At 48.4% G+C, this 15,436-nt stretch overlaps 1 protein-coding gene across 4 annotated transcripts in view; it reads left to right on the forward strand.

The window, feature by feature from the left end:
- The window catches only part of abca2 (ATP-binding cassette, sub-family A (ABC1), member 2), an 81,569-nt gene that overhangs the window by 57,971 nt on the left and 8,162 nt on the right, over positions 1-15,436 (forward strand). For all 4 annotated transcript variants that reach the window (XM_018758405.2, XM_018758406.2, XM_018758407.2 and 1 more), the window contains 24 exons: positions 119-233; positions 541-731; positions 992-1,142; positions 1,344-1,548; positions 1,755-1,913; positions 2,686-2,866; positions 3,039-3,251; positions 4,043-4,239; positions 5,489-5,668; positions 5,833-6,035; positions 6,904-7,024; positions 7,177-7,452; positions 7,568-7,783; positions 8,314-8,416; positions 9,693-10,018; positions 11,106-11,319; positions 11,420-11,525; positions 11,605-11,716; positions 11,841-11,901; positions 12,832-13,006; positions 13,103-13,218; positions 14,764-14,911; positions 15,023-15,146; positions 15,237-15,369. In XM_018758405.2, coding sequence (XP_018613921.2) covers positions 119-233; positions 541-731; positions 992-1,142; positions 1,344-1,548; positions 1,755-1,913; positions 2,686-2,866; positions 3,039-3,251; positions 4,043-4,239; positions 5,489-5,668; positions 5,833-6,035; positions 6,904-7,024; positions 7,177-7,452; positions 7,568-7,783; positions 8,314-8,416; positions 9,693-10,018; positions 11,106-11,319; positions 11,420-11,525; positions 11,605-11,716; positions 11,841-11,901; positions 12,832-13,006; positions 13,103-13,218; positions 14,764-14,911; positions 15,023-15,146; positions 15,237-15,369 — 4,026 coding nt within the window. The remainder of the gene's footprint in view (positions 1-118; positions 234-540; positions 732-991; positions 1,143-1,343; positions 1,549-1,754; positions 1,914-2,685; positions 2,867-3,038; positions 3,252-4,042; positions 4,240-5,488; positions 5,669-5,832; positions 6,036-6,903; positions 7,025-7,176; positions 7,453-7,567; positions 7,784-8,313; positions 8,417-9,692; positions 10,019-11,105; positions 11,320-11,419; positions 11,526-11,604; positions 11,717-11,840; positions 11,902-12,831; positions 13,007-13,102; positions 13,219-14,763; positions 14,912-15,022; positions 15,147-15,236; positions 15,370-15,436) is intronic.

Here is a 15,436-nt window from a genome sequence, read left to right on the forward strand (position 1 = left end):
TGTTCTCCACACATTCAGCCCAGAGTCGAGTCATCAGTACACCTGTGCAGCTCCCACACGAGCACTATGGTAACGTGTGTGTGTGTGTGTGTGTGTGTGTGTGTCCGAACCCCCATAGCTTCCTGTTTGTGATCGAGCACATGATGCCCCTCTGCATGGTGATCTCCTGGGTCTACTCAGTGGCCATGATGATCCAGCACATCGTAGCAGAGAAGGAGCACCGCCTCAAAGAGGTGTGTGAGGGTGTATTTGTGCATCCATATGTGCAGTTTGTGTGTGTGTGTGTGTGTGTGTGTGTATGTGTGAGATGAACAATGTCAAAACCCAGTAGCACATGTTGCTCACTGTATGTCCCTCCCCATTTCTCCCGATGAGAAAGGCTCAACACTGCCCCCTGCTGTTAAGTTAAACACCTGCCCTCATTGAACCTTGACTGATGTCCATTTCTGCTGACAGTGATCTTTTATATGTGTTTCTGTGTTCACACCATGTACGCTGGAGCTAATTTGTGTCCCTCCCTGTCTCTGCTCTCTCTGTCAGGTGATGAAGATGATGGGCCTGAACAACGCGGTCCACTGGGTGGCCTGGTTCATCACGGGCTTCGTCCAGCTCTCCATCTCGGTGACCGCGCTCACCGCCATCCTCAAGTACGGCAAGGTGCTCCTGCACAGCGACCCCTTCATCATCTGGCTCTTCCTCACGGTTTACGCCATCGCCACCATCATGTTCTGGTACGCTCTCTCCCCCCCTCTTTCTCACCTCTCGACCGTTCCTCACACAGCAGATCCGAGTCACTTTTGCAAAGAGTCCAGAGAACATACGCTGATGGCGATGGTCATTGTTTCTCCAAAAACAGACCAGTTCCTTTAACTGCTCTGCCATTAAACCCTTTAAAAGCCCAGTTGTGGTTGTAACATTAATTTGTTTTCCTTAACGACTTTTTTGCCCCCCCCACCCATGGCTGTGTTGCACCCCCCATATGTCCTCGAAGCTTTCTGGTGTCCGTGATCTACTCGAAAGCCAAGCTCGCCTCCGCCTGCGGGGGCATCATCTACTTCCTTAGCTACGTACCCTACATGTATGTGGCCATCAGGGAGGAGGTGGCCCACGACAAGATCACGGCCTTCGAGAAGTGCATTGCGGTACGACCACACACACACACACACACACACTCTCTCACACATGTGCCGCTGCAATGTGTGCTTCGTCGTGTGGGTACTGCTGCTACTTTCACCACGTGCTTCACATGCATTGCAAAAATGAATAATTCTGATGTAATTTAGATCTTTTAAATTACTTTTTAGTGTTGAAGTTCTGCGTATGTTTCTCTGACCGCCTTTCAGTCGCTGATGTCCACCACAGCCTTCGGCTTGGGCTCCAAGTACTTTGCCCTGTACGAGGTGGCCGGCGTGGGCATCCAGTGGCGCACCATCAACCAGTCGCCTGTGGAGGGCGATGACTTCAACCTGCTGCTCTCCATGGTGATGCTGATCATCGACGCCAGTGTGTACGGCGTGCTCACCTGGTACATCGAGGCGGTGCATCCTGGTGAGCTGCCCTACCCCTGTCCCCATGCCCCCAGGGTGTAGCTCATATGCATTAAGTATCCCGACATGCTTTGTTATTATTCGTTTAATTTGATCAAATCCTGTCTGAATGATCCTTTTTAAATATGTCGTCCACACTCTGGTTTTTGTAAACTCTACATTAAAAATGCTCACATATCTTCTTTCCTTGACTCCGCCCACTTACAGGGATGTACGGGTTGCCCCGCCCCTGGTACTTCCCCCTGCAGAAGTCCTATTGGCTGGGCAGTGGGCGTGTCGAGACATGGGAGTGGCCTTGGGGTGGAAGTGCCAGGCTCAGTGTGATGGAGGAGGACCAGGCGTGCGCAATGGAACACCGGCGCTCTGGTATGCCCCGCCCCTCTACTCTCTCCTGCCCCTCCGGCGTGTTGCTTAGCAAAGGGCACCTGGTCTTGCAAACCCACCCACCAGAGCGTGAAGGTTGTTGGGTCAAATCCCACCTGCAGCTGTAGTGCCTTTACACAAGGTTCTTACCCTAAATCCCTGTAGTGAAATTACCTAGCTGTGTAAATGGGTCAGTGACTTTTGTTAAAAATATCAGGTAAATTGCTGTGTTATATAATCTCGGGTATATTGCTGTTTTCCCAGAGCAAGAAATGTGAAGCCAAGTCTAGTTCCTTTGCACTGGTTCCTCGAGTTACGAACGATTAAGTTATTTATGTTCTCGGATACAAACATCCTCTGGTTTATATGATTAATTTTTAATTGCATTCCCTTCCCTTCGTTGTTTCAGTAAATTGCAGCGTAAGGTGGCGCAAACGTGACCTGTGTTTTCCAAACTGACAGATAGGTGGCAGTAATGTGCACCAAAAGCAGAAAGACCACGTTAGTTCAACTCATTTCCACAGTGTTTACAGGAGCCACAGAATCAATGTTATTCGATTAATTTATTCAACTTAAATTTTCACTCATTTACCCCAATATATGTATTTATGGGGGCAATTTAAGCAGCTTGCTCAAAGGTATAACTGCAATACTTATTTGGATCGCTGATGTTATGTCTCAGTTACGCGTATTTTTTACCTGCATGGTACAGTGCTTGGGGCGGGGGGGGGATATGGGCTGTCGGGGAGTAAATGTTTTCTCTTCCTGTCCGCAGAGGAAACGCGGGGCATCGAGGAGGAGCCTAGCCACCTGCCCCTCGTGGTGTGCATCGACAAGCTCACCAAAGTCTACAAGACGGGCAGCAAGTTGGCTCTCAACAAGCTCAGCCTGAACCTCCACGAGAACCAAGTGGTCTCCTTCCTGGGTCACAACGGCGCTGGCAAGACCACCACCATGTGAGAGCAGCGTGCGTGTGTGTGTGTGTGTGTGTGTGTGTGTGTGTGTGTGTGTGTGTGTGTGTGTGTGTGCGCGCGCGTGTGCGTGTTTTGCCAAGATTTTTCGCATCACTGTGACCTGATTGTTCTTTATCCTGGCTGCAACCCCCCCCCCCCATTCTTTTCCCCCCAGGTCCATCCTGACTGGCCTCTTCCCTCCCACCTCCGGCTCCGCCACCATCTACGGACACGACATCCGCACGGAGATGGAGCGCATCCGGCAGAACCTGGGCATGTGCCCGCAACACAACGTGCTCTTCGACAAGCTCACGGTGGAGGAGCACCTCTGGTTCTACTCGCGCCTCAAGGGGATGGCCGAGGAGGACATCCGCAAGGAGATGGACAAGTGCGCCGGGCCTCTCTCGTCCTCTGGCCACCTAGTGGTCAATCTCTGCCATTACATGGTTGGACACTGACACTGCAGCGCCCCCAGCTTTCTTATTTGCTACATGTAGCCGATGCCTGTGTTCAGGGTCACTTAGAATCAACAGTTATTTATATACCATTATTATACTGTTACATATATATATACAGTTATTTTATCCTTTTGTACAACTGGGTTATTTTTGCTGTATCAACCTAAGTTGCTTTTAAGGACTTGGGTTTGAATCCCATCTCCTGGTGTAGTTCCCTTGATCAACATACTTACCCTGTCTTTCTGTAGTAAAAAAAAAAAGAAAAAAAAAACAGCTGTACACATGGGTAAATCATTGTAAGTAGCTTAACATCGTAAGTTGCTTTGGAAAAGCTGATTTTTTCAGCTTAAAAAAACAGTGGTTCTAGAGCAAGGGCTGGGATTCGAACAAAGGACCATCATATTGCACAGCAAAGGTCCTTACTAAAATTAGAAGTTAAGAATTTAAGAGCTTAATAACCCTGTACAGTAAAAAAAAAAAAAAAAAAATGCAGAGCAGAACTGTCAGCCTTCCAAAAATATTCAAAAATGTTCACTGGCATCTCCATCAATGTAATTTAACATATACATAAATTAAATATATTTGGCTTGAATGAGTCCAAAATTAAAATGGAGAGAGAACCTGTAGTACTCATATTACAGCAGCTTTCTTTAGGGGGTTGTACGCCATCAAGGCTTGGAGGAGTCTCTGGTATCGCTTTAATGTCCTTGTCCAATTTCAGGATGATCGAGGACCTGGAGCTGTCCAACAAGCGCCACTGCCTGGTTCAGACGCTGTCGGGAGGGATGAAGAGGAAGCTGTCGGTGGCCATCGCCTTCGTGGGCGGCTCCCGGGCCGTCATTCTGGACGAGCCCACGGCCGGGGTGGACCCCTACGCCCGGCGCGCTATCTGGGACCTCATCCTCAAGTATAAGCAAGGTACACGTACATACGGGGTGTCGACCAAGGAGACGCTCGTTTATATTCATTACGCACTCCTCCGACAGGCAGCCCTCTTGAAATGCAATTGTCTTCATTATTGAATATAAAAATAAACACACAGACCCAGTGAGTCACTTGGCTTGTAATCGGGGCTCCAAAATAAACCTCTACTCCACTTTTACATACTTTACCCTGCTGGATGGGAACCCAAAGAGCTCCCCGAAGGGCTACGGGAGTCGGGAACACTCCGCAGCGTGGCGGGTGCCAGACGTCTGCATTCACAAAGCAGCTGGATGAGATGTTTGTGTTTCTCGGCGATAACGCAGCCGCGTTACTATTCTTCAGTTTTTGTGGCAGGTTTTCTCTGCATTTTAATTTGACTCCTTCAAGTGGTTTGGCTAAAAAAAAAAAAAAAGTATGGCTGTAACTTTGATTCTAAGAAAAAGGTCCTTAGGGCTTCGATGCTGTAGCGGGCATGAGGTCTCGAGGCAGCATCCTGGCCAAAAAAAGTAATCATAAAATGAAAGGGGACTTTTTTTACGTAAGTTTTTTATATATATATATATATATATATATATATGCAGTTCTTGGCTGCCTTTCAGAGCTATTTTACAAGCAGCTCCAACGATGCCCGGCCTGTGCTTGCAGCATAATAAGTCAAGCATAGAAACATAATGAAATATAAAGCAGTTTTTTTGTATTATAATTTAGAAATCGAGAATTTACTTAAAAATTTTGTTTGAGCTGCTGTTTTTATATATAGTGTAATATTTATAATTTTACTAAAAAAAAAATAGGACCTCGGTGGTGCACGCAGCATCCTTTGCCTTCTGTTTCACTTTGCATTATTTCATTTAATTAACTGTACTTTCTTTCTCTGATGTGTCTTCCAATGTTATGTTTGTATTCAAAAATACTTTATTTAAATATTATTTGCTCATTTATAGACCTGGGTACATTTTTAGAGGGTAATACCAGGGTACTACAGCAAGAGGTGGGTGTCCTTCCATGTCCAGAGCCGTCTTGGCCACAGTGCTCCCTGGCATATTTTAAAAGGTGGGATTTTTTAGAACACAGTAGATGCTCAAGCTGAATCATCCCCCATATTTCATGCCCATAAAAACATTGCTGGCTGAAGCCAAAAGACTCAGTGGAAAAGTACTGGGTTCCACTTGCTGATTGCTTCCACTTGGGGGCGCTGTGCTCCTGATTGGTGTAACTGGTCCATCCTCCACCCGCATCCCAGGCCGCACCATCCTGTTGTCCACCCACCACATGGACGAGGCCGACCTGCTGGGCGACCGCATCGCCATCATCTCCCACGGCAAGCTCAAGTGCTGCGGCTCGCCGCTCTTCCTCAAGAGCACCTACGGCGACGGCTACAAGCTGACGCTGGTCAAGAAGCAAAGTGACTCCCACGGCACCGGTCAGTGTTCTTGGCCGACCGCCCGGCCTTCTGATCCTTTCCGCTCTCCTTCGCACCCACACGCTGATGACTCAGCTCGCAGGAACAGCCGTCTTGCTTCTCTGAATACCTTTTATTCTTTCTGTGCTTCTTCTCACCTTCCTCTCCTTTCCTCTCCCCTGCAGAACCGGGAAGCCGGCCCCCCTGCTCCGTGTCCCCCTCCTCTGTCCCACCGTCCTCCTTGTCTCCGTGCTCAGAGGCCCACGTCACCCAGTTCATCCGCCAGTATGTGGCCTCCTGCCTGCTGGTGTCTGACTCCAACACGGAGCTGTCCTACGTTCTGCCCTCGGAGGCCATTAAGAAGGGCTGCTTTGAAAGGCTCTTCCAGGTATGGGAGAGGATGAGTCCAAACCAGGAAGATGGAAGTGGACCAGAAAGGATGTTGGGGGATGGGCAAGGAAGAGAGCGACCGGGGCAGAATCAGGGGGAAATGTGGGTGGAAAAGTGGGCTGGACTAGGGACACCTGGTGGTGGACTTTGGCAGAGTTTCGGGCTGGGCCAGGGATCGGTGGGGTGGAGTCTAGAAAAAAATGGGGCTGAACCAGTGAGATAGGGGTAGACTCTGCAAAAGTGGGCTGGACCAGGGACAGATGGAGGTGGAGTTTGGCAGAGTTTGGGGTTGTACCAGGGACTGATGGGGGTGGAGCCTAGAAAAAATGTGGCTGAACCAATGTGAGACAGGGGTGAAATCAGACAAACTGAGCTGAAGCAAGGACCGATGGGGCTGAGGTTTGGAAAAAGTGGGGTTGGACCAGTGACAGAGGGATGGAGTCTATAGAAAAATGGGGCTGGAACAGGGACAGATGGGGGGTGGAGTTCGGAAAAGTGGGGTTGGAACAGGGACAGATGGGGGGTGGAGTTCGGAAAAGTGGGGTTGGAACAGGGACAGATGGGGGTGGAGTTTGGAAAAGTGGGGTTGGAACAGGGACAGATGGGGGTGGAGTTTGGAAAAGTGAGGTTGGAACAAGGAGGTGGGAGTGCACTAAGGCAGAGACTGGAACTGAACCCATGACCAGGGATGGTCAAACAGAGAAAAGGATGGTAATTTCAAATGTGCCAGTCAGGACAGGGATTATGTTATGGTGCTGTCACCTGTCCAAGATTGAAGTGAGAATGGACATATAGTCCCTAAGACTCCAGTCAGCAGTAGCTGTTGGCCAGTCACCCATAGTCAGTGGTGCCTGTTTGCCCCACAGGTGCTGGAGCAGAGTCTCGACAGTCTTGCTCTCACCAGCTTCGGGGTGATGGACACCACGCTGGAGGAGGTCTTCCTCAAAGTGTCTGAGGAGGACCAGTCCCTGGAGAACAGCGACGCTGGTAAATGGGAGGGGGGTGGGGTTTCATGCGGTACAGCGTGATCAAACACGGTAACAAACTTTCCATTTACAAGCTGCTTTGACCGCGCTCGTTACGTCAGTGTTCTTGTTTCCGTGACAAGGACATTTGCCTCATTGAAGCCTGTCTTTCAGACCTGAAGGGGTCCCCGAGCGGCTCAGCGGGCAAGAATTCGTGTCTGGCGGCGCCGCAGTCTGAGGCCCAGCCTGCAGGGGGCAGCGTCCGACCCGAAGTGGAGCTCAGCAACTTGGTGACGTGCTCCCAGCTGAGTGAGAGTCAGGGCTCCCTGCGCTCAGTGTCCTCGGTGGGGTCGGTCCGAGGGGACGAGGGCGGCCTCTACTCCGACTTCTACGGCGACTACTGCCCTCTGTTTGGCGGCGGCCAGGATCCCGACTCCGCCAGCACCCAAGGTGAGGTGGGGTGCTGTGATGGGTCCTGGGACCACTGTGGTTTTTAGGTGGATGTGAACTTAGGCTTTGGGCAGATGTTTCAAACACGCTGTCCCATGCCACCCCCCCCCGGCAGATGCAGAGGACCCTTCCCCGGAGACGGCGGTGCTGGAGGGTCAGGGTAGCTTCAAGCTGGAGGGCTGGTGGCTGCGACTACGCCAGTTCCACGGCCTCATCGTCAAGCGCTTCCACTGTGCCAAGAGGAACACCAAGGGGCTCTTCTCCCAGATTATGCTGCCCGCCTTCTTCGTCTGCGTGGCCATGACGGTCGCCCTCTCCGTGCCTGAGATAGGTAAGGAGATCACGGGGGGCGCGACGCACCATCGTCTTGCACACCCTGAGCCAATGTGACTAATGAATCACCCGATGCTTCTCATACCACTGATGCTGTAAAGCTATTAATATTTATCTAACGCCTTCATCTTATTAATGTCTTATAATGTGAGTTCTGTACCCAAAGCTGCTTATGGTCATTTTTCCATGTATGCAGTTGGGTAATTTTTACAGTTTCAATTTGCAGTTAGTACCTTGCTGAAGGGATTTGAACCCAGGACATTCTTATTTCAAGTTTGGAGGTTTGACCACTGTGCCACCTGCTGTTAAGAGTTTTTTGAAGGAACCCTGCAAAGGAGTTGAACTTCAGTCCAATATGGTGTTGGTTCATAGCCCGTAGCCTTGTATACTTAACCTGAGTCGTTGTCCAGGAAAATAAACCTGTTATAATAAAAGTAATAGATAAAAGTGTTTTTAAGTCTTTGAAAGAAAAGTCATTACAGATGATGTGTGATGTAGTGACCTCAACTTTTTCCCTTTGCTCCCCAGGAGACCTGCCCCCCCTTATCCTGTCTCCCTCCCAGTACCACAACTACACTCAGCCCCGGGGCAACTTCATCCCCTATGCCAACGAGGACCGTGCCCAATACCGGTGAGACACCAGCTCCGTGCTCTTCTCTCCACATCCCTGTGTTCGGCACACCTTTTCATACACCTGTTTACAGAGGGGAAACCGAATATTGTCATGAAACATTTCCATTAGTGTCGTCCCACTTCGTAAACACTTAACCATCCCTTTATTCTGTATTTTATTCGACTGTTTATTCCGCATATTCTGTATTTGTATGTTGCATCACACTCTCGGAGTTGCGAAATTGAATTTTTCATAATTATATCATAGCAATAAAGGTGAATGGAAATGAATTTATCATCATAAAGCAGATCCATGATGGCTTTTTAAACTGTATTTATTAATATATCCATTAATTTAATTGTGGGAGCACGGAGCTTAATACTGCAAGTTGCTTTGGAGAAGAGCATCAGCTAAATGAATGTGTACATATGGATATGAAAAATCTTGCAGATGTGTTATATATGTTGGTTTGCTTTGTAATTTATCTGTAATATCTGAACGCATTTGAGTGTCTTCAGGATGCAATGGCATATAGCAATAAACTGTATTCTAACTGTGTTCTACATACAGGGTTTAAAAAGATGCAACATAACATCTGTAATTGTGTCTGCAGAAATGAGCAGGCACAACAACACAACTGTAGCCATGCAAGTCCAGGTTATTCATAACCCGCGTAGACCACCCTGTCTGCTCCCATTGTTCAGCCTTCAAACAACGTTCACATTTTGGGTGAAGTTAATCATGGTGCTTATAATAAACTATGCAGTCATTCAACTGCAATATAACTTTCCTTGTAATCGCTCATGTGGCGCCTTCGATCATTCTTCCGACAGCTGTGCTCGGTCATCGCGCCGCCCTCGTTCATCACGGAGCCGCAGTCATTCGTCATGTGATGACACTCGGTCGCTGTACTTGTCATTATTCAGGGAAAGATCTGCGGTTCATTTTTACGTGAGCGTTCGTCAAGTAGCTCTTAGCGTCAGTTTCGCTCAAAGTTCTCAGACGGCATCGTGTTTCTATGGCAACGCTGTCACATTGAATGCTCTGAGCAGCAGGTGGCGTAGTGGTTGGAGCTGCTGCCTTGCACACGAAGGACCCGGGTTTAAATCTCACCCCCTGCTGTAGTACCCTTGACCAAGGCACTTACCCTGAATTGGTACAGTAAAAGTTACCCTGCTGTACAGATTGATAAACAACTGTAAGTAGCTTAATGTCGTAAAGTCGACTTTTGAGAAAAGCGGCAGCGAAATGAATAGACGTACATGATCTTGCTCTTTTTCCCTTCCCATCGTAGGACCAAGTTCTCCCCGGACGCCGGGCCCCAGAAGATCATCAACACCTTGCGTCTGCCCTCCGGCGTGGGCGCCACCTGTGTGCTGAAGACGCCCTTCAACAGCACACTTGACCAGCTAGCGCAGACGCTCAACCCCAGCGCCAACAACTCGAAGACGCTGGCCGCCCGCTACTTCGACTCCATGTGTCTGGACTCCTTCACGCAGGGCGTGCCCCTCTCCAACTTCGTGCCTCCGCCCCCCTCGCCGGCACCCTCTGATGACCCAGACCCCAGTTTTGAGGACGGCACCTGGAACTACACCGCCACTCCCCCCACCACTGTCCACGGTGAGCCTGGCTGTAGGAACCTGGAGCCAGATGGAGTTATGAAGTTAACTGAACTGGAGATCTGTTATACACTTACCATAATACAATGGCTCCCCAACTTACGAACTTTTGAGTAACAAACTTTTCGCTCTTAGGAACTAGTCAGAGAAAGCGACCTAGTATACAAGTTCGAACTGCGCGGCGAAGCTTTTCCCGATGCTCCGGAAGATAGTGATCGCGAATATTAAGTTGCCTTGAGGTTTTCAGAAGGTGGAAAAATCAAACGGAAGACGAATAAGCTGTGAAAGATCCTACGAGTTCCACGCCTACCGGTTTTGAACCGCCTCTCCATCATCTTCCACCTCTGGATTTACGTTGATGTACAGTTGTCCGCTATGCCTCAAGGTCAATAACATAGGACTTAAACTTTTTTTAATGAATTATAATTATCCTTTTATTTCTTGTTTTAGTGTATTTCATGGGATATGTGGGGTGAAAGAAGGAATCCCCCTGGTCCACTCTGTGCAGGGTTCTTTATTGGGTTTTCTTATTTGCACTGTGTCGTAAATACTCCTGCCAGGGGACTTGAACCAACTACGCATGTGCACAAGTCCTCCCGGCTCACCAAAGGGAGGAGCTGGGAGCGAGAGAGCCGATCCACCGTGTCTCTATGCTCCTGTCCAGAAGGCCTTGTTGTTGCCTCCCTCCCTGAGGAGCTCTCCGGGTTACTGACATTTACATTATATTTATAAGACTCTTTTTTTTTTTTTTTTATAAAATGGGGTACAAGTCAGAATAAATAAAAGTGCATCAAGAGACAGAGAATCCGATATAACTGTGATGACGTATAGCCCAGCATCAATACTTTTGGAAGTAGTACTTTTTACGAGTAGCTGCGTATAGAATTGATGGCGAACCCTTCGTTCGCTATGCGTCACATTCGAGATACGAACTTTTTGAGTAATGAACCAACTCTTTTTTCCCAATTAAGTTCGCAAGTAGGGGGCCAACTGCACGTCTCTCCGGTCGATTTACAGAAGTTCCAGGAAAGTCAACCTTCGTAGTCCAACTCGTGCACCTCACCCATCCTCTCACCGCGTGTCCACAGAGACGGTGACGTCGGCCCCGTCCCTCCCGCTCACCATCCGCGAGCCGGTGCGCTGCATCTGCTCCATGCAGGGGACCGGCTTCTCTTGCCCCAACGGCGTAGGAGGGCGGCCCCCGCTCACCAAGGTGGTGACGGGGGACATCTTGGTGGACATCACGGGCCGCAACGTGTCCGAGTACCTTCTGTACACCTCGGATCGCCTGCGCCTCCACAGGTAGGGCCTGCGGGAGGAGGCGGGGCTATTTGTGAGTGGGCGGGACTTAAACCTAATCTGGGCGGTTTTAGACGTGAAAGACACGCCCTCTTTTCTGCAGATACGGAGGGTTCACGGTTGGGAACATCCAGAAGTCTATCCCAGCCTCCTTTGGGAAAAACATCCCACCAATGGTTCGCAAGATCGCTGTGCGCCGGTCTGCCCAGGTGCGTGACGGCGTACGTTTGGTGCCGTTCCGTGTGCGCGGCCGACCGCAGGGTAACCGGGTCACGTCTCTTTCTGCAGGTCCTGTATAATAACAAGGGCTACCACAGCATGCCCACCTATCTGAACGTGCTCAACAACGCCATCCTGCGCGCCAACCTGCCCCCGAGCAAGGGGAACCCTGCGGCATACGGTCAGAGGCGCTCCAGCGTGGGAGGGATCGGACCGCATCGTTTCATCCGGTGTGTTGCACATATTCGGTAGTTTTGCGGATCCGCTGCCAAACCGACCATATGTGCTTGTTTGTGTGCGTACAGGAATAACCGTGACCAACCACCCCATGAACCGGACCAGTGCCAGCCTCTCCCTGGACTATCTGTAAGTGTCTCCTAATATATACATATATATTTTTAAAATATTTCACACACGGTTACTTAAGCCGGGACCTTTTCTCAGCGCCCAGGCTACACATCAGCTTGCGAATATTTTTGAGTGCTGTAAATGTGTTCAAATCCAGGATTCGTGTACGTTTGCATGTTATTATTTAGGAGGTGCTTTTCTCCAAAATGACACACACACACACACACACACACACACGTCCATAATTAGTCTACTTAGCTGACACTTTCCATAGCAGCTATGGTTTGTTCACTACATCAACGTAAGATAATTTATGCCGCTGATCAACGGTACTGCAGCGGGATTGGAGATTCGTGCCCTGATTCTTTGATTGCAGGCTGACGGTTCTAAGCAATATGCCAACTGTGTAGTAATTCTGGATTTTCAGGAAGAGCTGGAGCCAGATTAGTAATAAGGATGTTCGCTGTTGGTCCATAAGATGTTCACAGGGAAGGGTTATGGTGGGAAACGGGTTCCTGACACAAACGTGTAAAGTCCGAATGGACATAACGGCGGGGTTTGTGAATGATCCATTTTAATGACACGAATCACAGTGGCCGAGGAAAATTTAACTTTAAAATTTTGCCAAAAAAAAATTGTACAGTTTATAATTTCGTATAATTCCGAAATTTATTTATTTTTTTGTTTTGCACAGCATTGCAATGACAATAAAGTCTTAAATTCAATTCAAAAGTGAACACAGGGAATAGTAAACAGTGGGAAATGGAGCTGAACAAACGATTTCCCAAAGGATCTCAAGTTCAAAATAATGCAATTACAAAATTTTTTGATTAGTAAATCTGTTTTTTTTTTTTTTTTTTTTTTTTCTCACCTCGCGTGTTTCCCGTTGTTGAGTGTCATCCTTGCTGCCGAGACCGATTGCCGCCTTTTGTGTCTTTGCACGTCCAGGCTGCAGGGCACCGACGTGGTCATCGCCATTTTCATCATCGTCGCCATGTCCTTCGTGCCAGCCAGCTTCGTGGTCTTTCTGGTGGCCGAAAAGTCCACCAAAGCGAAGCATTTGCAGTTCGTCAGCGGATGCGACCCCGTCATCTACTGGCTGGCCAACTACATCTGGGACATGGTGAGGGAGCGCGGTGCGTGTGAGCGCAGCAGTGTGACACGCGGCCTTGGGTGCGTGCAGCATCCGTGTTGGTAAAACACGGTCTTTTTGTCGCAGCTGAACTACCTGGTCCCGGCGACCTGCTGCGTGATCATCCTCTTCGTGTTCGACCTTCCGGCGTACACGTCTCCCACCAACTTCCCAGCAGTCCTCTCTCTCTTCCTGCTCTATGGGTGAGAACACACCGGAACGGTGCAGCAAAATGAGATGAGGACACTTGAACTCAAGATTTAATATCACAAATAAATGGCAATTTTTCTCATTCTGAGTCATTCTACGAGCACCTGCTATTAGATATAAATTTCTTTTTTATTGCACTGGTTTTCTTTTCACGCTTATATATCTTACATTTTATGGATTTGTGTTGCTACTGATTTAAGCATCCTTTTCTTTTTTCTTTTTTTTTTCCTTGCTTTCCATTTCTGTGGTATGCTGGCCCCTCATGTCGCAAATATTACTTCTGAATTTTCAAACATTTCACAGTTTATTTTAATAGCATTTTCTTTACTTATATATTTTACATTTTTTTATCAGACGCTTTTCTCCAAAGTGACTTCCAATGAACTCTATGTAGTGTTATCAGCCCACACACCTTATGTACCGTGGTGACTTACACTGCTAGATACACTACTTAGACAGGGTCACTCATCCATACATCAGTGGAACACACACACACACACACACACACACACACACACACACACACACACACACACACACACACACACTGTGGGGGAACCTGAACAGCATGTCTTTGGACTGTGCGAGGAAACCAGAGCACCCAGAGGAAACCCATGCAGACACAGGGACAACATGCAAACTCCACACCGACTGAATGCAGATTGAACCCACATCCTCTCGCACCGCCCAGGCCCTGTGAGGCAGCAGCGCTACTCGCTGTGCCACCATGCCACCCCATTTTCTAAAACTTCTGCCTCTAGCAGGGCAAAGTTGAGCTTTGATTAATCTCCGCGCTGATAAATGACAGTAAAACGCACACAAACGGAATGTGTGACCACCTTAATTCAACTCACCCACGCAGTGTTTACAGCTCATGTCTCTCGTTCCTGAGTGCTGCTGCTCAGTAACAAGATGAAGGACATTGCAGAACTTCATCAGATGAATAGATCAACAATCAACATGCAATAGCAGCTTGTGGAGGCAACATATTTTCAGTTAGACATTTTAAAGTTTTCATTTTAAGCTTTTTTTTTTAACTTTATTTTAATGTAGCTTGGCCGTAGTAAAAACACACTTGTGAAGCGTTTTTACTTAATATAGGTATATGAGAGACTTACTGAAATGAACTGATAAATAACTGAGAGTTAGACACATAAATACTTTATTGATCCCTGGGGGGAAATTTCAGTGACACAAATTCCCTGAGCGGTGTTCAAACCCAGGCCACGGCTGCGAGAGCACCAAATCCTAATCATTCGGCCACCAGGGGTCTTACGTTGTTATGCTTGTCTGTGAGATTAACATTTTATTGTTTGTGACTTAGTAGTAAAAGTGACCGTAGGTGCGAAGGAAACAATTAACGAACTGATTTCTGCTCCGGATTGTGATCATAAGTTGATTAGCCGCTGCGTTAAATAACGATCGCCCATGGAAACATCATTCGTTGTTGAGGCATAATCCATAAATGAGGTGAAGAACACCTTGATGTCCCGTGTTCCTGGAGGACGGTGCGACAGTCACTGTCTTGCTCTCTCCAGCTGGTCCATCACACCCATCATGTATCCAGCTTCCTTCTGGTTCGAGGTTCCCAGCACGGCCTACGTTTTCCTCATCGTCATCAACCTCTTCATCGGCATCACCGCCACCGTGGCCACGTTTCTCCTGCAGCTCTTCGAGCATGACAAGGTAAGGCTCAACGTCAACGTGGACTCTTGGGTTTAAGCTCCTGGTTCCAAGAGCACAGCTGTAACCTTTAACCCTTTATCTATGATCTTTGGTTTTTCAATTCTCTTTCAGGATCTGAAGGTGGTGAACAGCTACCTGAAGTCTTGCTTTCTCATCTTCCCCAACTACAACCTAGGCCATGGGCTCATGGAGATGGCCTACAACGAGTACATCAACGAGTACTACGCCAAGATCGGTAGCGTCTCCATAAGTCTGTGTCCACAAGAGCGTGGTCCGGCTGTTCTTTACTCTCAGCTCTTGTCTCATTGTTTCGTTGCGTTCCCAGGTCAGTTTGACAAGATGAAGTCGCCATTCGAGTGGGACATTGTCACACGGGGGCTGGTGGCCATGACCATAGAAGGCTTTGTGGGGTTCTTCATCACAATTATGTGCCAGTACAACTTCCTCAGGAAACCTCAGTGAGCCGGAGTGCATTTCTATTTGAGAGTGTGCGTGTGCGCCCGGACGTTTGGAGATCGGTAGCTC

Source organism: Scleropages formosus, chromosome 17, assembly GCF_900964775.1.
Source record: "Scleropages formosus chromosome 17, fSclFor1.1, whole genome shotgun sequence".
Taxonomy (NCBI): Eukaryota; Metazoa; Chordata; class Actinopteri; order Osteoglossiformes; family Osteoglossidae; genus Scleropages; species Scleropages formosus.